General features: G+C 44.6%; 1 protein-coding gene across 5 annotated transcripts in view; it reads right to left on the reverse strand.

Annotated features, from left to right (window-relative positions):
• The window catches only part of SLC4A4 (solute carrier family 4 member 4), a 710,971-nt gene that overhangs the window by 505,270 nt on the left and 181,051 nt on the right, over positions 1-24,650 (reverse strand). For all 5 annotated transcript variants that reach the window (XM_086961758.1, XM_086961762.1, XM_086961760.1 and 2 more), the window contains one exon: positions 8,394-8,467. In XM_086961758.1, the coding sequence (XP_086817884.1) occupies positions 8,394-8,466 (73 nt within the window). In that variant the 5' untranslated portion in view covers position 8,467. The remainder of the gene's footprint in view (positions 1-8,393; positions 8,468-24,650) is intronic.

Here is a 24,650-nt window from a genome sequence, read left to right on the forward strand (position 1 = left end):
ATGGATGTCCTCAAAAGATATGGCACCACTGCAACCGACATGAACCACAGACTGATCACCAGGAATTTCCTCTCCACCCAGGATATCACCTACACTTGGGGGCTACCAAAGACCCCTGCTAGCACCACATCTAAAACCCCCGAAACCAAAGGATTGGCCAGGAACTCACCACCCTGCTCAACACCACTATCACCACTCCATTATTTCCAGGCGCCTGGAAACACGCCAAAGTCAGACCACTACTCAAAAAACCCTCCGCCAACCCCAGCAAACTAAAAAACTACTGGACAATACTCCTGTCCCATTCCCAACGAAGGTACTAGATAATATCATCAACAAGCAACTCATGACACACCTGGACCAAAACCAGCTACTCAACACCTTCGAATCCAGCTTCCACAGCAATCCCAGTACCAAAACCACCCTGATCGCAGCCACCGATGACATCTAAACCCTCCTCGACAGAGGAGCAACAGCAGCTCTAATTCTCCTGGACCACTCAGCAGCCTTCAGCACAATATCCCACCACATGCTGATTGAAAGACTCCACAACATCGGCTTCCATGAGGACGCGCACAAAGGATCCACCTCCCAACTTTCACCTCTGAATCCAAGGGGATCACCTGAGGTGTACCCCAGGGCTCATCTCTCAATCCCACGCTCTTCAATGCACATATAACCCCACTGGCCAATATTGTCATATCCCACGGTCTCAACATAATATCCTTCGCAGAGGAATCCCAACTCATCCTCTCACTCACTGTCAACCCCACCATTACCAGAACCAACTTCCACAGACGCATGACAAGCACCACCAAATAGATGAAGAACAACTGCCTACATTTGAACACAGATAAGATGGAAGTACTGATCTTTGAAAATAGCAAAACACATGGAATAACTCCTGGTGGCCATCAGACTTAGGACAAGCACCCACACCCTCCTACCACGCCAGAAGCCTCTGAATTATCATTGACAACAAACTCACCATAAATTCGTAGATCAATATCGTCTCCTCCACCTGTTTTTTCACTCTGCGCATGCTACGAATGATCTTCAAGTGGCCACAACTACACAAGAGACGCACCATGACACAAGCCTTCATCACCAGCTAACTAGAATACGGCAATGCCCTCCACATAGGAATCGCCACAGCTCCTACACAGACTTCAGACCATACAGAACGCCGCAGCCAGACACATCCTCGGCCTTCCTTGATGAACCCACATCACACCCCACCTCAGGCAACTCCACTGGCTCCCCGTACAGAAAAGATGGCAATTCAAGCTGCCAACCCATAGACACAGGCTCTCCACAACCATGGACCCACCTACATTATCCACCACCTGAACTTCCATCTACCAAAACAAAAGTGGAGGACGCTCTTTCTTCCACATCAAAGCAAAGACCTCAAACAGACTCCTCACACAACTCCGGACCATCAGCTCACTTCCGAAATTCCAACTGGCCCGCAAGACTTAGATGTTCGAATACGCACCCAGGACCTGCAAGCACCTGGATACACTATTGGGTGATAGGCCACACTTTAGTAAAATCCTGATTGATAGCTTGATTGTTTATCTTTTAATTATCCGTGTCATTTTCTCCCCATTCCGTCATTGAATCGATTTTCCTTGTCTTATTCTATTCACTCCATCAAGCCGTCCTCATTATCCCCAGTTTTCTTTTCCTTTCTTCCCACTATCATGTTTCTCTCTTCTAGCTTTTGTTTCCCATAACAAGCACCCTTTTATACTCTCACTTTTGTCTTCTGCTCTTGCTTACAAAAGTATTTTTCAATTTTTGATTGTGCTCTTGGGTGTCCATCATTTATGTTATCTCCTGGCCTGCCTCGTGTTCTTTTCCTCCATTCCTGGCTCTGGTTATTTTGCAAGCAAGCAAAATACATTCTTTTTCTGTCACACATGCACACACAGTCACAAAATTATCTTTCTTCCTCTCTCCTTCCCTACCTTATAGTCTCACTCTTTTTTGCTCATCATTCATCGGCCCTTATCCTAATTTTCTTTTAGTATCTTCTTATTCCCTTCTCACCCATCCCCTTATTGACCCTACTCCCAGGCAATATTTCCTTTCCCTCTCTCTTTTTCATCCCTTACCATGTTCACATCAACTTCACTTACTCACATATGCTCTGTCTCTCATTCCATACCATCACTATCCCTTCCTTACGTCTTCTTGTAATGTGGGATCCACTGTAAACATATTCCAAGCACAATGAGTTTAAGACTAGTTTACTATGGGAATTTTGGCATGAGATTATTAGGGTACTTCGATAAATAGGAAAATTAGTTTGTAAGATGTATTGTTATAACTTTGTTAGTCATATCCAATTCGTCAGCGTGCTTTAGCTTATATTTACTGTGTCGCATTAGAGTGCTGTGCATGTAACTGGGGAAAGACATGGAGCCATGACACGATGAACCCAGGCAATCAAGGTCCAGCCGTCCTCTCATCAAGGATACTGTCACTTCCTGTGTCTTTAGGAGGGATTAACTGGGCTGAACACAGTCTGGAATAGCATGAAATAGTTTTGGTGCAGCACAAAAATATGTTTGCTTATACTTTTTGGGGTCTGATTTACCAAGATGTTGCTGTGAAGTACTTCTGGTTTATTTCTGACTTATTCCTCAAATTAGTAAGCTAACAGTACTAAAAAAGTAAGTCAGAGAAAAATCTTTATCAATCTGATGCTATGTCTATTCAGAAGGAAATGTGATCCACTCCACATCAAGCGAAGACTCTTTCGTGCAAAGAACTTCAAAATATATTCTTGCACATAGGTCAATTAGGAGGGGGAGACATGGTTGATATTTTTTTGCTTCTGTGTTAAAGAGTGAAGTATCCGAAACTTCCACTAATATTTAATCTCTTTCAAGGGCAACTTGCTCACAGGAAACACCAGAGTGTGGAAGATATTGTAGTGGTATAGAGGGGCACCCATATAAAATCATAACGGCTAGGTGCAGTTCACTTGCTTCTACTGTGCGTGGAGTCCAAATTGAAAATAGTTAATCAATGTCTCAGGTGAGGTGTTTTTTGTACGAATGTTTGTCCTTACTTCACGCTTGGTTTTGCATCTGCTGTCTTCCTGCCACAGTTCCCAAGGGCCAAATCAGCATTTCCCATAGTACAAGTATGACTGTGTTAGTAGACTTCAGATTACTTTGTTTAGCTGGGAAATCCCAGTAGGTTACAATTACTGTTAACTTCTTTTTCTAAAACTGATATTCCAGCCTCCTCTACTGCTGATATGCAATATGTCTTTCTTTCCTTGCCTAAGATGCTAAAGGTCAGTTCACCAGGGATTTGATGCACACTTGGAATGCTAAGGTTTGCAGCGGAGCACACATATAACCAATCCTATAGGGAGCAGAGGATTTAACGAGATTATCTCATTTCTGACTATATGTACTGTGAAGCCTGAGAATTGAAATCTACTGGGGTCAGCAGTGCACCGCTGGGCGCTCATATGCAGAATGCGCAGCCCAGGCAGAGCTTCCACTCATTCGCCCGCTAAATACGTTTGGACGCAAGCCACAATACCGTCATATGAGGAATTTGTAACAGTGTGACGCAGGGCACGTTGGACTATCATACAATCAGAATTATGTCTCCCTCTAGGAACACATGATCATACTGGATACATTAATTTGTTATAAAAATGAAGTCATCGCTAGAGAACAGCAAATTTGCATGTCCTGGAAATTCCCAGGGCTATGGGATGTTTCTTACTTACCCAGAAGGAAAGTCCAGCTTGGTGGACTCATATGATACCCTCCTTTTTGATCCACCACTATTGAGTTGTACCCATATGTGGTCCTGAAGAAGGTGGATATAAAGTATAAAATGCACCGAGGCGTATGTAGACTGGTTTGTGCAGGATCTCAACCCAAAACACAACAACGACTGAAATGGAAGTCACTTTTACGTTGTCATTGCCAGTGTGTGTGACAAGTGTTTGGGATGGTTATGAATGGTATAAGTGAGAGAATGGATGTTTTTGCGTGAAAGGAGAGAGAGCGGGTATGTGTGCTTGGGGGGTATGAAATCAGCATGTTAGTGATGTATGTTTGTTGAAAAGTTTTTTCTGTAAAAAATATTTGTCTTTCTTCATCTTTTATTCTAAAGGCTGTTGTTAGAATATATCACGTTTCTTTTAACAAAAATTGATGAAAATCATTTAATGTATCAACATTGTACACTGGAAAAAAGTGTTCACTGTTTCGTGTATTACAATTAATTGTGTTTTCATCATGCATAGTGTATGATTCAATTAAACATTGAAATTTTTTAAAGAAAGTTTAAAAAATGAGCATGAAAATAAAGAAATAAGTAAATGATCCTGATATAATGTGTATATTTTTTTATTTAGCAGCATCTTTCATGTGGGCAGCCTTGTGTGCTCTATGAAGCCCTTTGTGACGCAATTCAGATCCAATGGGACCCAGCATCAGGTTTGATTGGTTTGTTTTCCCCCTTTGTCCCAAACCTTAAATAGTGTATTTATTGGGTACCTTCCCTTTTCAGTGTGCAGCCCAGAGTCCAGCCTTTGTACCTTTTTGGTAGCTTAGAAGATGTTGTGGATAGTGTTCTTCTATTCTCATGGCTCAACGATCACAACCTCCATTATGGGTACCCATCTCTATTTCTGCTACCGCATTTGGTCTCTCCTAGTCGTATATATGACACTTATAATCCAGTGCACTAGTACCACCAAGATCTTACTAGTGTGTTGGCTCATCTCCAATCTTGTTGTCTGAATCAGATGGGGCACAAGGTAATGCACCCAAAGGTGGGATTTCTTACACCTCACACTGATGATGGGTGGAAGCTTGATAGCATCATCACAGGGCAGCGTGGAGGTGTCAGTGTTTTATTGAAAAAATACTTATGGGATGCCTCCCAGATTTTTTTTTTTAAATATAAAGTTGTAAATTCACTGGATAATTCCAGAAGATTACTATTAGCGGTAAAATGTAGTCATTCAGGAACATGTGATAGGAGCAGGTACCTGTGCAGCTCATAATAAACTCCTCCTGGTATGCCACCAAAACGAACCAATCGAAAACATTCCCATTACAACGAGGGTTGCTTCTATACCAAACATTCCAAGGACCAACGAGATCATAAAATCATGGAGCAGTAGATGTCCTCTAAAGTCCATTTCAATGATTTATACATTGATGTGAAAGAAATAGGTGTATGATTTTGGGACCTTATTGGGCCCTTCCTCGACTGATTCAAACAGCAAGGGGAGGAGGGGTATAAGTGAAGGTTTGAAAGAGGAGAAGTGGGATGTCACTTGTAACCTTAAGTAATGCTTGAGGGAATCGCATCCACAAAGCAGACACACAGCTCTTTAAGAAGTGTCGGCCAATTATTTTACGTCTGTAAAAGTTATTGTTCCAGTGAAGATCTACAAGTGTTATCATATATTTGTTACATTCACTCCTACTATCTTTCATCCATTATATCACGGTGTCGCCTTATCAGAGGCACGACATCGAAAATACCACTACTGAGAAAGCCACTGCATCGAATGCAGAAAATTCGAAGGCTAGGTTGGATTTAGGGTAAGTTATATTTTGAGATTTTGGTTCAGAATATAGTTAGCCGGCTCTAGAATATTTTCTTTGGATGGGCCATGAAGGCGGTGAGTACTGGCCAAAAAAAAACGACAAAGTATTTAAACGATTTTATATTTTAAGCATTGGCATCTGCCCGTGTTTGACATTTTTAACACAATATTCAGCACCCACAGAGCTACATGCTTTGCTTTCTTTTAAGTGCTTCCAGCTTTGGGGACGGTGAGAGATGCTGTGCTTGTCAAATCTTTAAGATGCAGAACTTTAAGACTGCAGCATGCTCCTGGTCATGTGCAGCAGCAGAAATGTTTCTGCTGCCATACAGAGCCACTTTACAGCTTTTCATGTTTAAAAAAATAGCATTGGCATCTTTTTTTTTACTTTAAAAAGCACTGAAGTTTAAAAATACGATTCAATAAGTCCAGAATCATAATTCAGTTTTCAGGAAATCTATGCTGGTCATTTGTGCACCATAGCAGCTAATAAAGTCTTCTGACTGCACACCTCTCCCCAGGCCAGAAAGTATCCTATGTCAGTGGAGTTAATCACTAAAATAAATGATAAGGGAGAGCCCACGAGGCAGCACGACCCTATGAAACATTAAGGGGAAAAATACTTGTTTTTCAGTCCTGAATGATTTTGGATGGGACAGATATTCTTTGGGTGGGCCGACCCACCCTCTAGAACCGAGCCCGATACGTAGGGTAAGAAATAGTATTAGGTTTAGGATTGGGTTGGAATAGAAGTAGGGGTAGGCTTAGAATTATGGTTGTGGAAAGGGAAGGTTTGGGGGCTGTTAGGGTTATGGTCTTCGTTATTAGATTTGAGTAAAGTTTTAGGGTCTGTGGTTGGCTTAGGGCTAGTACTTATTAGATTTGGGGTTAGTGGTAAGGATAGGATGATGGATGGATGGACTAATAGTTGAATTTCTGGTTAGATTTCTTTTTAGTGTAAAATTAAGCTTTAGGTTATAGTGTCAGGTCTAGGGTTCAGGCTGTGTTTGGTACCGTAAGCGCTGCACCAGTTTCAATGGGATGGCAACTGCTGTAGTGGTAAACTCAGTAGTAATAATTGAAAGTAGTTCACCAGAAGTAGAGGCTCCTCAATGTAGTGGTTTTCTTAGTTGTTACATATTAACCCTGATTTGGCTCTGAGTCTATATCACGAGGGGTCGTCATGGCACAAATATTGTCTTTTCCATCAGCGGTGTACCGCAAAATAATGGGGCACCCTGCAGAATATGAAGAGAGGCCCTTGTTTGTATCATAGCTGACAGATATTGAATGGCCTTTGGCTCTAAGGGGGGGCTGATGTTTTAGGGGGGGGCCTGAAGAGCTGTGTACGTCAGGGGGCTGCAGGGGCCTGTGTTATGACAGTTTTCCATAGCTGATGTTTTTAAAATAGATTTCTACAAGTAAGCTGTACAAGGTACAAAGTTCTACAACTGTTAGCGATGATATATGCACGAAGTTGCATCTGTGAGTAACCTAATAAAGCACAGACTACATACTGATCATAAACCCACATACCCAGATTGCAGGAATTCTAGCAGCTGCACTGTTGCAAATGGTTGTAATGTTTTAGGTTGCAATGTTTCAACAACCCCCATAAGAGGGAATCTCTCAAACACGGCACCAAACCTAACCGGAATATTATTAATTCACAACTATATCATGTGGTTTCAGCCCACCCACCATTAAATGTTAATTTCACCACAATTGCAAAAAGATACCTCTGCAATTAGCCCACATATAGAAAGACTCATTCATTGAGGCTCAGAGTACTGGAAACACCTTGCATACATGTCTATACAGTGCATACAGGTCTACACCTTTCATACATGTCTACACCTTTCATATATGTCTACACCTTGCATACATATCTACATCTTGTATACATGTCTGGCTGTTAAGCTGCCAGTTCAGCACAGTGGCAAGCAGGAAAGGGTCATGAACTAAAGGCTGACAGCCTTTCTTTCCACGACTAACATTCTGCCATTAAAGCTTGGCGGTTAGAACAAAACACACACAAAAAAGATTTTATATTTAGGCTATAAAAATGACCAAGGATATTGAGCGTTGATACGACCATTGACCTGAGTGTTCATGATTTATGGTGTTATATACACGATGCTACCCTAACACTGTTGCATTGAAAAGAAGGACTGCTGTTTTATCCGGAATAATACTAATCCTCTATACATCCAGCTTACAATTCCATATTCCAAAACTTTACCATGATGTAGCTAACCCACTCTTCAGCTTGCAGTAAAACAGAAATCACAAAGCCGTTGCTGCTTCCAAGCAGTAGCATTATGAACCACAGGGGCGGCCAATACATTTCATGGGACCCTTGGAGTGGTGGGGGCTCTTCTGAACACAGTTAAGTGGAGCAGATGGCTCGCCACACCCTGTGAGGTAGAGCAGCTCCTTTGATCTTTTGTGGGTTTGCTTTGTACGAGAGTCAAATGAAACATTTAATGCCAAGCTTGCCTTCGTGAGGCGTCAGAGAACCGAACAGTCCCCAGTACCCGTGCTACCTTGTAGGTACAGCGGATCCAGCGAACGCGCCCTGCACCCTTAGAAAAGGCCACATGGTCCCACTCTACAAAATGTTGGGTTGACGACATTTTGACAGAAGTGTTTCTAAATATGGTACAAGATGGTATCCGTAGAAGCAGACGCCCTCAGCTCATTGGAGAAACCCCACCGAATGTTATGACATCAACAGCATGACAGACAAACGCACATAAGCCCCCCAGGAGCCGAGCTCCCCCGCGCTCACCTTCCACCTCTTCTTCGTCGCACACGTGCTTCAGGAAGGAGGCCCCCCGGTCCAGCACCGCCTCGTCCTCCATCCTGTAGTAGTAAAAGAGAAAGAAAGAGTGCTCAGACCTCTCGCGGAGGGAGCCGCTCGCCGCCAGCCTGCACCGGGGCAGGGCCGCCTGCAGGCCGGAGCTCATGTCCGCGCGCAGGCCGTGTCAGGGCTGCTCGGCTGCTAGGGCAGGGCCGCGTCTGAGCCGCCCCACGGAGCGGCCTGTGCCCTAACCTTGAAGGGGCATCTGTGCTGAGAGCTGGCAGGTAGACATATAATCCCAAACAGGGGCACTGCTACATTTCCCCTTATATTTATATTAAAAATAGACGGGCTTTCTTGAACTAGGGCTTCGCAGTCTTCTTCTGCCCTAGCAGCCAGCAACAAGCAGCCCCCTGAGCGCCAGACGCACAGATGCAGCAGACAGACACTGTCCCACAGAAAGACGCGCGGCTTACTGCAGCTTCTTAATACACAGTTCAAAGACGAGCTTTGTGTCACATGCGAGGCTAACAGAAATCTGGCATCCGCGGATTATGCGCATCCGAGCCCCAGTGTCTACAAAGTGAGAAGCAACCGTGCATGTATTTAGTGTCCTGTACCCCTTTATTCTGCTCTCCTTCATGGGGTGTACGTAATTTATACTATTCTGTCAGCTGAGTTCTAACCGCGAGTTGTTATTACATAATAGTATCCATTCCTTCACTGTGTCCAATTCGAGCGCCTGGAACAAAAATGCAGTTATATTACACAACTAGTTTAGCTATCAAATTCAGAATTGGCATTACAAATGCATACTCTGTTTTAGCAACTGTGTTGCATACCGATGGTCTGCTCTCTCATATTACCTATAAAATAAAATGTTTTAGTTTCCACGTCATTAGATAGGAAAAATATATAAAACTGGTGCTTATTGGTGCCAGCGCCTCACCACCCCAGACAACGAAATTAAACTTTGTGCTACCTCCTAGTTTTGTTGCATATTTTATAGTGCGTGGGATCATTTGTGCCGCTGCTGGCACTGACGTCCATTTCTTCGGGGTACTGACCTTACACAATAATTGGCTGGTGCAAATACAGAGTAAATCTTTGTTTATCAGTGATGCAGCACTGAACATATGGGCAGAGCAAGTTTAATACTATATTGCTTTTTTGCTCCATTTAAACAACGAGAAATGGGCAAAATAAATTATAAAATTTTCATATTTGAAAAATGGGCTTATGCTGGAGTTCCACATTTCTTACATAAAAAGCAGAAATAACACACAATTAGTTTGCTTTAAAAAAAGGAAATGCTATTCAGTGCCTATAACTTCTTTGTTAAAATTATATTTCCTCTATCAGTGTGAAGTTTCTGTCTAGTCTCCTGTGACTGCTGTCTGTGAAGTGTGTGCCATTGTGTGCACAGTAACTGTCATTAGTCTCTAGTGCTGTCTACTTAATGTCTGATGTATATGGATACTACAAGTTACAGAGAGGTTCCATGATCACAGAGGGCTAATGCCTTTATAAGGGCCTGGTATTATATATATATTTTTTCAGCTAGGGTAAGTTATCTTTTATAACAAGTGAGTCCTTGTCCTCTATTAAAAACATAGGATATGGTGAGCTACAGATGGCATGTACAGTGCCAGAGCAAAGCCAGGGCCAATGGAATTCTGCGGCAAAGGAGGGCTAGACTACGCAGTGTGAAAAGGCAAGTTATGCAGCACATTTTGTGGTAGTATGAATTCCTTAATTTATCCTGTTAATATACATTATTACTTTCTGTCAAAAGGTTTACCACATTAACCCCAGTATAACACCGGAATGCAGCAGCCAGTAACTCAAAGGTGACTATTAACCTTTGTAAAGGATCTGCCACTGCGCAACAACATCTGTGACAGTTTTTTTGTAACTTTTGATTTGATTTAGAAACTTTTCTAATGGAATCCCGTCTGAAAAGTTTCTAAATCAAATCAAAAGTTACAAAAAATGTGGAAAACATTGGCGCTGCAAAATGACATTGTTGCGGCGGCCCTGGCTGTAGCCATGCTGGTGGGATGACTGATTGTCATCCTACTGTAATAGTTTCTATAAGACTTATGTGCTGTTTTTAATCTAATTGTTAGCAACAGATAAGAGTTGGTGTCCTCAACAGTCATTGTCACATTGGCACTTCAACAATCGCACCCCATAGCTCACCATGATCTTTACAACAACATTAAAACATTGTTTTTAATTGCCACGTTGGTATTATTATGCCGCTGTTTCTCCTGACACCAGTGCCCATGTGCTGAATGCCTCTTGGGACCTGTCTTCCTTCTCTTGGCGCACGTCTCTCAGGTTCTTGTCACAGTCACATGGGTGCTATCTCCCTGCTTTTCTTTTGTGTTCTCAGTAGCTACCTTACATTTTACATCAGTGAACAATCTTTGCTGTTCTCTTTGACTTCAGTCCCCCAACTCCACTCATCTGCCATTAATTAAAACCTCAATCCATGGTATAGATTAATGCGTCACGTGTAGGGACCGGTGTTTAACCTCATGGCCACAGGTTGAAATCCCAGCAGGCCCGCTCAGCCTTTCATACTTCTGAGGTCGATAAAATGTATACCATAAAGTTGGGTAACAATAAACATCTGCTATTCAGCGCCAAGATGCCCATGGGTGAATGTGCACTTTACAAATACACATGTTATAGTATGTATATAGTTGAATACATCATCTGGGTGTAACTATAAAGGGTCGACAATCAACCTATAAAGGTATTGCATTGACTATAAAACCTACCACTATATTGTTTAGATAGGTATATAGATATAATGCACTGTTCTTAACACCATGGGCCATATTACAGTAAGTGCACCGGGTGTGCAATGGGCGTTTGCTCCTGCTTTGCGCACCCCAGGCCACTTTGGAATTATTGAAGAGGGTGCATACACTTGTACGTCCCATACCATAATACCAATGGCGCTGGTGCAATTAAAACGCCAGAGCTACCTTCCGTAGGTGTTGCCTCATTTGCATAGAGGTGTGCCCTATAAAATCAAGGGAATTTCTTTGCCTCTGCGCCCACACCATACTACAGACGCGGGCACAGAGGCAAAGAAGCTCAGAGGGGGCGCACTCAAGGTGCACCACCTTTTAGGTGGCGCACTGAGTGTGCTATCTGAGAACAACCCTCTGGAGGGGGGAAACGGGTCCTATGGACCCCCTAGATATCCCCTGGCAGGCAGGGCAGTCACTGATGGCACCCGCCTGCAAGGCGATCTCTAATCCCGTCCAAAAGTGTAGGCGGGTTGCCGCCTGCATTGTGAAAACATGGAGTGGCGGCAAGCAGCCGCTCCATGTTTTCACATGAATGCGCTGCCCCCAGTTGCCGGCTGCCCTGGGGGAGCGCATTCAACTTTAAAAAGGCGCGCCAGGCACAAACAATGAAAATGCGTAATACAGCCCAATATCTACTTCCCTTGCCAATTAATTTAGTGACCTCCACCATAACACCTTACACAAAAAACAATTTCCCAGACCTTCTGGTCAATGTACTTCTATGTCAGGGTTGGACACCGTGGGAATTTCAATAAACACTTGAAAGATAGTCATACAGTAGTTAGAATGTTGATTGTACACATTTCCTGATAATTATAATGTAGAAGCACCCACAACAATACATTCAGCTGCCTCACTGGATGCTAGCTCCGGGGAAGGTGATCTGAAGAAGCCTTTTCAAAACATCCTGATGAGCAGAAACAGGATGCCTTCAGACTTGTTGTGGCTAAAACACGTCGTGGTAGTTCAATCAAGCCGGATGTCTTTATACACAAACCTCAGATAACATCACATCTCTCTTCCCATCATTTCATGAGCAGTCTTGTCGTAATATAATAATACTCTAAAAGAACCACTAGCCACTTGTATCCAGTAATGATTATTTAGAATATTGAACACCAAGATTATTTACTTAGTTCTCCCACGCCCAGTGCACAGATTTTTTTAAAGAAAAAATGTCACCGATTCTTTGAAAACGGAAATAACATGGTTCCGAATTTCTCTCAACATTTCAAATTTGCAATACAGAAGATGTGTTTTGGTTTAGCTGATTTCAAAGAAGATTTAGTATTTGGTATTTTTTTACAAAATGGTCCTCAAGTTTTTAATCTGCTCGAATTTTACTCCCTATTTTTGACATTTAAGAGTGAAATCCATTTTAATGAGTGCAAATATTTTCCATTACCTTGCAGAACATTTTCCCTGATTCCCACTTGTGAAATGGGTAAATGAATACAATTAAAATGGGATAAATTTGTTGTAACAAAGAAGACTAAGAGCCCAGTGTAGGCTCTGGTTATATGTGGGCTAGGTAGGGATGCGACATTCATCTGGTGTGGGAACTACCATCAATTCAAAGCTTCATTTGAAAAATGAGTAATTACATGCAGAATAGGTGCTTTCTGCACTCAAAGCCACATGTAGCGATTTACTACGTTTTCACCTGGTACATTTTGGCAAGTCTGAACTTCTGAAAATCACCTCCTGAAATTGGAGGGTACATTAATTATTAACCGCAAATGTTGGAACTGAAACTCCTGTAAAAACAGGGTTTGATGCAGCAATTGGAATCAGGTGGTTTTAGTGCAAAATCCTCTAGTTTAGAGGGTTGGGGGCTGAACCCACAGGATAATCCCCCAGCTGAATGCCCACCTTCACTGTGGCGATTGTAAGCTTAAGGAAATTCAGCAAGTGGATGCTACTCTAAAATTAGAATGTTTCTTCAGAAAGTGGGAGAATTTCCAGTCAAATTCCAACCTGGCTCTAGAGCAGGCGATTTTAAGTTTACCAACCGCAGCTTTTAGGACTCCTGCCTGCATGGCTACCATCCGTCCTCCATCCCAGGAACTTGGACAAATACTGCAACCGAAATAAGACCATAGCTATGATGTAAGGAGGTAAAGTATGGGGTCCATATCGCAGCATTTTCCTCACAGACATGAGGGTAGAGGGCATTGCTGGAGGAAACAGCCAGGCCACTCAAACATGCTTTAATCCTGGAAGGCTTGTGTACTTCATTTATTGGGAGTCTTGAATTCCACTTAATCCAACTGTGGCTTTGACATCAACCTTGTTGTACTGAACGATAAACAGAGTGTGGATTTGTGTGCTTTTGTGTGCATGTGTACTTGTGTGTATACATTTGCGTTGTTGCCTGCTTGCATGTGAGTTCCTGTGTGTGTGTTTGTGAAGTGCATCAATGAGCAGCACACCTCACAATGTGTCTTCTATTGTACTACACAGTGCAGTGTATGCTATGCAATACTGCACCAAGTATTCACTGGGTTGTGCTGCACATCACACTCGCTGCTGATTTGCACTTTACATGCACACCAAAACATAAAAGTTGGCAAATGCTTGAATCAACCTGATTCACCGCTAACTACTGCAAGCATTCTGTTATATTGGACCTCATTTCCGCCATTGAGGATATAGATAGAACATATCAAAATATATCCTATGCATGCCCCAAAAGCAATAGTCCAACTCAGTGAACTTAATTTCAAAGATTTCTTGAAGCCTCACAAATGCTCCACCAATGCGTTTTGACCACTCTGGGTCTTTGTCACTCGAGGTAGGCAGACCCTGTAGCCACACATTCATCAAGGTGTCTTGCCTACATAATAATTGTATTAGAGGATGTCAACTAGGTGAAATATAGGCAAGACACCTTGACGAATGTGTGACTACAGTGTCCGCCTACCTCCAAGTACCTATGAAACGAAGGACAAGCTTATCTAATATACTTTCACAGGAGGCTTTCCTTTACTGAAGCATAAACGAAAATTGTGAGTTAAGAATATAGCGCAACTTCAAGAGTAGTAGTGTGCATGTGCACACCAATAGGGAACAGGCACATGATAGTAGGGATCAATCGGTCCTGAAGAAAGCCATATGACCTGTACGGGCAGCAGAGACTTTGGCTGAAACATGTAGATCATAGATGGGGTCATTCTCTCGCTCACATCAACTCTTGTTTTTAACCTTGCCTAAGGTTCCCAGTATTAAAAAATTCCTCTTTGGTATATGGAAACATTAAGGTCATTTTAACTATTAAGATCTCTAAACATCAATAACCTGGTCCGCCGTAAATCAGGTGTTAATGCCACCCAGATGCACTAGGCATCTTGCGTGGGAACCCACTGATGAAACATGCCACTAACTGATGTTAGTGGGTGAGGACTCTTCCAAAAACTAAATTGGAGTCCCCTTTTCATCCGATCAAGCGGTTTTACAGCATATAGGCAGCAGGCTCTCTTGTTGGGATTGTTTTGATGAATTTGGGAGATGGAGAGAGCACACTTTCCTTTCACTATCCGGTTGTTGATACGTGATTTTCTGGTACCATACAACACAATTGCAAAAACTCATAGTAAAGCATACCAACAACAGTTGGGCTGTCATCGCGTTCAGCTGCCATCACAGCAGGACCATGCTACGTTGACCTCTGAAGCTATTTTGTTTGAGATGCAGTCCTCAGCTATAGCTGGAAGCACTGCTCACCCCAACCTCAAGAACGGCAGCTCTCATATTGCAGTTAGCGCCGCTCAGAGTCCATCCACTTCATGAATACTTCAACTCCTATTACAAGACTTCCAAAAGCATTAATTTCCATTTTCTCCAGCTTCATAAACACATCGTCAGCCAATACCTCTCAATCCACTATCGTCATCCTCACATACCCCATATTAACCTCCATTCCCAGTCATGGTTTCCACTCTGCACTACCCAAGCCCACCACAAATAATTACAGCCTACTTTGCAAAATCATCTGCGTTCGTAACATACTTCAATTATACATGGTAGGATTTATGATGGCTCTGCCGTCAATCTATAACCTCACTATACAGAGATTAAATCCCTCATAAAGGGTGGAGAGTGGGCCATACAGGATGAAGTTTGATGTGTGTGTTTGTGAACACCCACAAACCCAACATCTGTGAGGTGTCTATGTCACTATTCCTTGATTGAAATATCGTCCTACAAAAATATGACATCTCTTATATCAGGTGCCACTGTGCCATCAAGGAAGGTATATGCAGATCAGCTCAGATTTACTATTCCAACTCTACACCTCCTTAACAGTAAACAACCTTGATGAAAGAGCGGTAGTCAATGCAGGACAATTTTTTGACTACAACATTGTGGCATAACACCGTCAGAGGGCATTCACAAACTTCGCTCCAGCCTTTTCCCACCCTGGAAATGAGTCAGAGTTTTACTCACGGTAACGGCCAGAGTACATGCGTTCCTCGAGTGGAAAGGGAACCCCCAAACTTTACAGGGGCAGGGGATTCTCATGGTGAAAATTCGTTTCACCATGGGGAAAAACAATGAAAAAAAGTATGTCCTTGCACATAGGCACAAGTATTTTACAGTGTATCTCTGCTCTAAACGCCAGTTTCCACTACACGCGCACCGGAGTACGTCTGGAAAGTTACAACTGATGCTCCATGCAAGCGTACAGATGGAGCGATTTGTGACACTAAGTCCATGGAGGAGCGTAAAGCTCTGAATGTATTTCCACACTTATTTTCTTCATGAATCCGGCCACTTGGATGTAGAACTGAAAGAGGACAATTGCAACATGTAGCACATCTGCAACTTATGTTATTATACTTGTAATTCATGTAACATTTAAATAATTTGGCTTTGTCCACCACCTTACATACTTCATCTTACTTCAGTGCCTCAATGACTGCCATGTTTTACTCCCACCTGCAGGGGAGATTATCTACTGCTATGTGCTTTCCTGCATGTGTTCGACATAGAAACTAGAGGAGCAAATATGTAGTATTAAAGAGATCTGGCCATGAAAGATACAAAATTATATATTTTAAACTTCTACCAACACAACAAACATTGAAGACTTTCAGCTAAATGATCAGGGAAACCAATGAGGGTTTTTTCTTAGCATACTGTCTGAAGTTTGGCTACGACAACTACAACAACCTACGCTTTACTGCTTAATTTGTAAAGAAAGAAAAGGTCCAGGATGGCAGCGATTTTAGGAGCCCTTCACAATGCTGAAAAAATGACAAGGCTGCCTAGTCTTGACTGAATATTATGCCTCTTCTCCTATCCTACACTTCATGTCTCTTCGCCTCTATCTTGCATGTCCTTTTTCTGCCTTACCTTCCCGCTTTGTCATTGTTTTCTTTCTCTCTCTCTTTCTTTCTTTCTTTCTCTCTTTGTTGCCTTTCTTTCTTGCTCTGTTCCAACGACTGACATGAGGCGCTAGTACCAGCACCAACAACCATCAGCACAAATTAAGCACTGCAATGCTCTCTAGGTTGCAAGTTACTGAAAATCGACAACCATGCCTCTTCCTTTCAGCATTCTTACAGTTTTTTTTCTAACAATTTAATTGTAACTTTGCTACAATACAGCCACGTTATAAAAATATTGGCACGCAACCGAGCAATGTCGGTTTTTTACCAGTGGTTCCTCACGACCGTAAAGTGGGACTGCCACTGGGCCCAGTGGGCTGGTAAACTGCCCCCCCCCCAAAAAAAAAAATTGTAAATTAGTTGTTCATGGGCCTCGTATGTGTGAGGACAGCAGTCAAAATGCCCATAAACACTACTGTTATGGAATTCTATGAAAAGGTTGTGGGAGGTGGACTGTCAATAACATTAGAGGAAACAGAGAGAAGATGAAATGATGAAAATCGGGGAAAACACAGGGCGATGAACAAATAGAAGAAGTGACTATGAGAGAGGAAGGAAAGAACAGACAGACAAAAGATGGGTTGAAAGAGGAGAAAAAGATTGGGAAGTGAAGGGAAGGAATGAACCATGAAAAGAATTAAGGAAGAAAGGGTGAAAGGTAAGTTGGAAGAGTGAGAGAATACATGAATGGGAGGGTTAAAGGATTGATGGAAGAGTGAATGATGAAAGGTGGAGAATGGACCGATGGGGAATAGTGAAAAGGCGGATGGGTGAAGGGAAGGATAGATGGATACATGGTTGTATTGATGGATGCATGTATGTGTTTATAAAAAGGATAAATCGAAGGACCGAAAGGTGGAGGGATGGATAGATGGATGAATGAACAGACATAGTGGTGACAGGTGAATGGAAGAAGGATGTCAGGTATGCTTGCTTCGTGTGCTCAGTGTAAATACCTATGGTGTTCAAGACAGGGCCGGACTGGCCGTAGCGGGCATTGGGCATTTTCTCGGGAAGCTAGAAGTGTGAGAGCCTATTTTACAGCAGTGGGGGGGGTCCTACACAATGGCGGAAGAGCGTCCCCCACTGCCATGCTCAAAGGCAGCAACTGTAAAAGAAAATGATGCACTTGCATTTTACATTTGCGGTCTTTAGCCAGTGGTGTTGGGAGGGGCGGGCCTAGGTATGGGAGAGGGGAGGGGGAGTGCTAGTGCCCTCCACTCCCTAAGGGCGCATACATGTTTTGGCCAGCTGTATCAGGCTGACCCAAAACCACAAGTGCACTTAGGTTTTCTCAAGCCCAGCTGCATTGCGGAGCAGTGCTGGAGAACCTCACAGACTCCCTGTTTTGAGCAGAGTGTCTTTCCGGTCTGCTCAGGCCAAACCCCACGTTGTTCTGCTGTGCGGGGATTGGATGGGAGTCTGGGTCACAGGGGCCGCTGGGACCCAGGAAGAAGAGGAGATAAGAACGAAAGCGGGAGTTTTTTATTTGTAAGCACCCCCTCACAACCTCTCCCATGCAACCTCACTCGCCCCACTACCCTTCATTTATGGCGGCCGCCGCAGGCAGTGGCGGCAGTTTTTTTGTTACTGGGGGCGTTTTGCAGCGATGCTGCAATATAAGGCCCCAGTAACAAAAGCAGCAGTGCTCCACACTTGCACATACCCGCCCCCCCCCCACCCCCCACGCCACCCGGAGGGAAGGGGGGGGCTTGCTGGTCCTACAAAATTGCCGAGGTTGCTTTGGGTTCTCAGTCTGGCCCTGGTTCACAGGGGAGGAGGGTATTTTACATTTCTGGCTACTTCCTTGGTTGTCTGCAAAGACAAGGTGGCAGGTGGTGTCACATGTGACACTTTACAGGTCTGATGTGCATGCACACAAGTGTAAAGACTTATTGAGGTGATTTGGACTGCTGACCTTGTAGGCGGGAGAAAGAGGGGTTGGTTCAAGGTTGTTTTTCACTAAAGCTATGCACTATAAACAGCCTTATGGGTGATGTAATACAATCTTGGCAAGTGTAGCCAGATAAAAGGAAGTACGGCTTAAAAGTTACGGATTGTACTTCTTCAGAAGTTCAGGTTCCTTGAAACAATATGCAAACAGTTATGAGGAATCAAGATTCCGCCTTGTTGGTTAATCTATTCCCTTAAATGCGTTAAAGATGGAAATCAGCCTTCCATTTGACGTTTCATTAAAGGGTGAGGAATCCGAGACGAAGGCTTTGAAAGAGAGCTCTTGGCATCAGTGCCAGCACAGTAATGTTGGCACGCTCCTCAGACGTGACCTGCAATCCCCCCTGCTGCTCTGCGCCCTGCCTACCTACTGAATATCACATGAGGCCATGAGTCTAGCGTTGGATGCAGAGGAGCGCTCTCCAGAGGAGGTGCCACCACTGAAGTCACTCTGAAGCGCAGTCACCGGTGTGGCAGCCTGGCCTGGCCGGTGGGCGGTGTTTTCCATCATGAATACTTCAGCATTGTTCTCTTCAGGACCTCTAAGGCGAGCAATCCAATTACAAGTTCAGTAGGACCTAAAGCAGCCATAATTTGTAAAACTTTAAGTGTCAGCGCCCTTCTCGGAAGACCACTGCAGCCTGCACTATGCATTGCCCCTGCCAGCGCTGCCAATGACACTACCAACATAACGCCTAGCCATCGCACTCCCAAAAGTGAGACAAGTCAGACCATTTCAGACCACACAAAGCTATAATAGTGCCTTGAGATGCTGGTATTATTCATTTTCAATGCCATTCAACTTAATAAACACGTTTGTTGTTCACATTGCAGACAGCGCCACCATGTGGTGGACTGTCACTAGAACTGGTGCTGACAACTAAGTGCCGGTGCAGAGCTCCGGAAACCAAAGGCTTAAATTAAGCACTGACCGAAAGCATGCATAATGTAATTGGCAGAATGTTGCTGAACATATGAACATGTACCACAATGTGCAGGACTGTCCGTCCAATACCCAAATAAGAAGGTCAAACTACACTTTGCTGAGGTGCTATATGCCTGAGTACTTTTGCAGGTCATTACTACTAAGCAGAAACTTTTCAAAACAGAAGACAAGCAGGAGGATCGAGGCATCCCAGAGACGATTCAATCCAAATTAATTGTCTTTAGGGAGAAGCATGGGGGAGACCTGCAGAGTTGCCAGGTGGCTGCCTTGCAGATTAAAAAAATTGCCAAACACTGATGATCATCGATGTCAATTGCGCAATCAATCATGGGTTAATCTCTAAACCAGATTTTCATAAAAATCAAGGAACCTTTTTAAAACGTTTCAGCATAGAATAAAACCAAACACGCACTCCACATGTCTTGCAATATCACATTAATATATGTTACTGCTCCTAAAAACCTGTAAAAAAATAGTGTGAGAACATACGTCTGCAAAACATTATAGCAGGTTATGAGGGATTTCTATTAAAAAAAGCTGTTGGATCGAGTCACAGTTGCCAGCTAGCAGTGATACTCCATAGACAAGACACTATCCATGGGGGGATTAAAAGAGGACAATAAAGAACTAAAAGCAAACAAGCATTTGCAATGCAATAGGTCTCGCATTAGGAAAGTTTGAGCTATTGGTCTTGTAAATGACAATTTTTTTATTTATGTGTTGGTTTTGAAAATAGCTAAATTAATAGCTTTGTCATTTACAATGCCAATAGTTATAACTTTCGCAAATGTGACACCTATAACCTGGGGTTGCGCTGAGTGATGCTGTGGTTGTTCTGAGTGGCGCTGTGGTGGTGCTGAGTGATGCTGTGGTGGTGCTGAGTGATGCTGTGGTGGTGCTGAGTGATGCTGTGGTGGTGCTGTGGTGGTGCTGAGTGATGCTGTGGTGGTGCTGAGTGGTGCTGCTGAGTGGTGCTGTGGTGGTGCTGTGGTGGTGCTGAGTGATAATGCTGTGGTGGTGCCGAGTGGTGCTGCTGAGTGGTGCTGTGGTGCTGCTGAGTGGTGCTGAGTGATAATGTGATGGTGCTGAGTGATGCTGGGGTAGCGCTGAGTGGTGCTGTGGTGGTGCTGTGGTGGTGCTGAGTGATAATGTGGTGGTGCTGAGTGATAATGTGGTGGTGCTGAGTGGTGCTGTGGTGGTGCTGGGTGATGCTGGGTGATGCTGGGGTGGCTCTGAGTGACGCTGTGGTGGTGCTGAGTGGTGCTGTGGTGGTGCTGAGTGATGCTGTGGTGGTGCTGACTGATGCTGTGGTGGTGCTGAGTGGTGCTGAGTGGTGCTGTGGTGGTGCTGAGTGGTGCTGTGTTGGTGCTGAGTGGTGCTGTGTTGGTGCTGAGTGGTGCTGTGTTGGTGCTGAGTGGTGCTGTGTTGGTGCTGAGTGGTGCTGTGGTGGTGCTGAGTGGTGCTGTGGTGGTGCTGTGGTGGTGCTGAGTGGTGCTGTGGTTGTGCTGAGTGGGGCTGTGGTGGTGCTGAGTGATAATGTGGTGGTGCTGAGTGATGCTGGGGTAGCGCTGAGTGATGCTGGGGTAGCGCTGAGTGGTGCTGTGGTGGTGCTGAGTGATGCTGGAGTGGCGCTGAGTGATGCTGTGGGTGTGCTGAGTGGTGGTGTGGTGGTGCTGAGTGGTGCTGTGGTGGTGCTGAGTGGTGCTGTGGTGGTGCTGAGTGGTGCTGTGGTGGTGCTGAGTGGTGCTGGGGTGGTGCTGAGTGATGCTGGGGTGGCGCTGAGTGATGCTGGGGTGGCACTGAGTGATGCTGGGGTGGTGCTTAGTGGTGCTGTGGTGGTGCTGAGTGATGCTGTGGTGACGCTGAGTGATGCTGTGGTGGTGCTGGGGTGGCGCTGAGTGATGCTGGGGTGGCGCTGAGTGATGCTAGGGTGGCACTGAGTGATGCTGGGGTGGCACTGAGTGATGCTGGGGTGGCGCTGAGTGATGCTGGGGTGGCGCTGAGTGATGCTGGGGTGGCGCTGGGTGCTACTGTGGTGGTGCTGAGTGATAATATGGTGGTGCTGAGTGATAATGTGGTGGTGCTGAGTGATAATGTGGTGGTGCTGAGTGATAATGTGGTGGTGCTGAGTGATGCTGGGGTAACGCTGAGTGATGATGTGGGGATGCAGAGGGCAGAAAGGCACAAACACGAGTCTAACAGGGCAGAAGGGTAGAAAAACAAGGGAAAAACGAGTCTAACAGAGGGCAGAGGGGCACAAAAAACGGGTCTAACAGGGGGCAGAAAGGCACAAAAAATTAATAGCTTTGTCATTGACAATGCAAATAGTTATAACTTTAGCAAATGTGGCACCTATAGAATTAGTAATACAATATGTGTTGTATTTACGTGGCTTAGATGTATTGCTATTACACATAACAATGGCTTTTAATTTCTTTTAATAATTAATACTTAAATAAAAGTTATTGTAATTTATAATAGCAATAGCTTAAACTTTTGTAAATAACTTTTGTGAAGATTATGTTCAGTGTATATTGTGACGAAAATCCAAGAACAGAAGTGAAATATTAACATCTTTTTGTGACACTTGTAATAAAGATTGAAACGTTGAGAGAACATTTTTGAACTAGTAGTTGAATGGTTGCACAGATTGATGCTGTGGTGGCGCTGAGTGATGTTGTGGTGGCGAAGAGTGATGTTGTGGCGTTCAGTGATGCTGTGGTAGCGCATAGTGATGTTGTGGTGCCCCTGAGTGATGCTGTGTTGGTGCTGAGTGATGCAATAGATAGAGTGAGTGCGATAGATAGAGGGCGATAGAGTGAGGGTGATAGATAGAGTGAGGGCGAAAGATAGATAGAGATATGGCGATAGATAGATAGAGGGAGGGCGATAGATAGAGTGAGGGAGGGCGATAGATAGATAGATAGATAGATAGATAGATAGATAGATAGATAGATAGATAGATAGATAGATAGATAGATAGATAGTGATAGATAGAGTGAGGGCGGTGAATAGACAGATAGATAGAGTGAGGGCAATCGATAGATATATAGATAGATACAGTGAGTGAGATAGATAGATAGATAGATAGATAGATAGATAGATAGATAGATAGATAGATAGATAGATAGATAGATAGATAGATAGATAGACAGATGGTTGTGTGTGTGGTTGTGGTTGTGTGTGTGTGGTTGTGTGTGGGGTTGTTTGTGTGGCGTTGTGTGTGTTGCGTTGTGTGTGTTATGTTTGGGGTTGCGTTTGGTGTTGTGTGTGGTGTTTGGGGTTGTGTGTGTGGTTGAGTGTGGTTGTGTGAGCGCTTGTGGTTGTGTGTGTGTGTGTGTAGTTGTGTGTGTGGGGGGTTGTATCTGTATGGGGTTGTGTGTGTTTGGGGCTGTATCTGTATGGGGTTGTGTGTATTTGGGGTTATGTGTGTGGTGTGGTTGTGGGGTTGTGTGTGTGTGTGGGGGGGTTGTGTGTGTGTGTGGGGTGTGTGTGTGGTGGGGGTGTGGTTGGGTTGTGTGTGGGGTGGGGGTGGGTGTGTGGGGTGTGGGTTTGTGGGTGGGGGGTTGTGTGTGTGGGGTTGTGTGTGTGGGGTTGTGTGTGTTATTTTTGGGGTTGTGTTTGGTGTTGTGTGTGGTGTTTGGGGTTGTGTGTGTGGTTGAGTGTGGTTGTGTGTGGTTGTGTGTGCACTTGTGGTTGTGTGGTTGTGTGTGTGTGGTTGTGTGTGTGTGTAGTTGTGTGTTGGTGTACTTGTGTGTGTGGGGGTTGTGCGTGGGGGTTGTGTGTGTGGGGGGTTGTATCTGTATGGGGTTGTGTGTGTTTGGGGTTATGTGTGTGGTGTGGTTGTGGGGCTGTGTGTGTGTGTGTGTGGGGGTTGTGTGTGTGAGTGTGGGGTGTGTGTGGTGGGGGTGTGGTTGGGGTGTGTGTGGGGTGGGGGTGGGTGGGTGGGGTGTGGGTTTGTGTGTGGGTGGGGGTTTTGTGTGGAGGGTTGTGTGTGGGGTTGTGTGTTGGGGTTGTGTGTGGGGTTGTGTGTGTGGGGTTGTGTGTGTGGGGGGGGGTTGTGTGTGTGGGTGTGTGGGGGGGTTGTGTGTGTGGGGTTGTGTTTGTGTGGGGTTGTGTGTGTGTGGGAGGGGGGTGTGTGTTGGGGGTTGGGGTGTTTCTCTGTGTGTGGGGGGGTTGTGTGTGGGGGGTTGTGTCTGTGGTGTGTTGTGTGTGTGGGGTTGTGTTTGTTTGTGTGTGGAGTTGTGTGTGTGGGGGGTTGTGTGTGGGGGTGGGGGGGTGTGGAGGTGTGGGGGGTGTGTGTGTTGTGTGTGAGGGGTTGTGTGTGGGGGGTTGTGTGTGTGAGGCTGTGTGTGTGGGTGTGTGTAGGGGGGTTGTGTGTGTGTGTGGGGTTGTGTGTGTGGGGGGTTGTTTGGGTGTGTGTGGGGTGTGTGTGTTGGGGGTTGGGGTGTGTCTGTGTGTGTGGGGGGGTTGTGTCTGTGGTGTGTTGTGTGTGGGTGTGTGTGGGGTTGTGTGCGGGAGGGCGTGGGTGTGTGTGTGTGTGGAGGCATGTGGGTGTGTGTGGGGGGATTGTGTGTGGGGTTGTGTGTGTGTGGGGTTGTGTGTGTGGTGTTGTGTGTGTGTGGTGTTGTGTGTGGTTAAATGGATATTCTGAATCAGAAGAAAAGGGCAACGTGGCAAAAGGGTGGATGACAAGCAGGTCAATGTGAGTAGAAGAGCAAGGGTTTCCCTAGCAATGATGTTTCTTTGAGTTCATCACGCTGTCAGCAGTGACGTGCGTGGCGCCGGATGTATTTTGTTAGAAAAGTGAAAAGAGCATCAGCAACGGCTTAGCGAGTGAACCAGATATCGCCCCGGGAGGCTATTAGGTGGTGCTGGTATGAGATATATGCAGCGAGCGCCCAAGGGCATATTTATTAGTGAGCGAGTAATTGAGAGCGGACACAAAACAGTGACTTCATGGGTTTCATACAAGCAACGTTTTAGAACATGAGAATGGGATAAAAAAATAAAAATAAAAATCGGGAAATTCATTTTCTCCATTGATTTATTTAAATGCGGAGGCAAATTTGGACGGGGGACAGCTGAAATAAAGCAGTTTTGGCTTGAAAATCGTCAGTCTTCGGGT

This window comes from Lissotriton vulgaris, chromosome 3_1, assembly GCF_964263255.1.
Source record: "Lissotriton vulgaris chromosome 3_1, aLisVul1.2, whole genome shotgun sequence".
Classification (NCBI taxonomy): Eukaryota; Metazoa; Chordata; class Amphibia; order Caudata; family Salamandridae; genus Lissotriton; species Lissotriton vulgaris.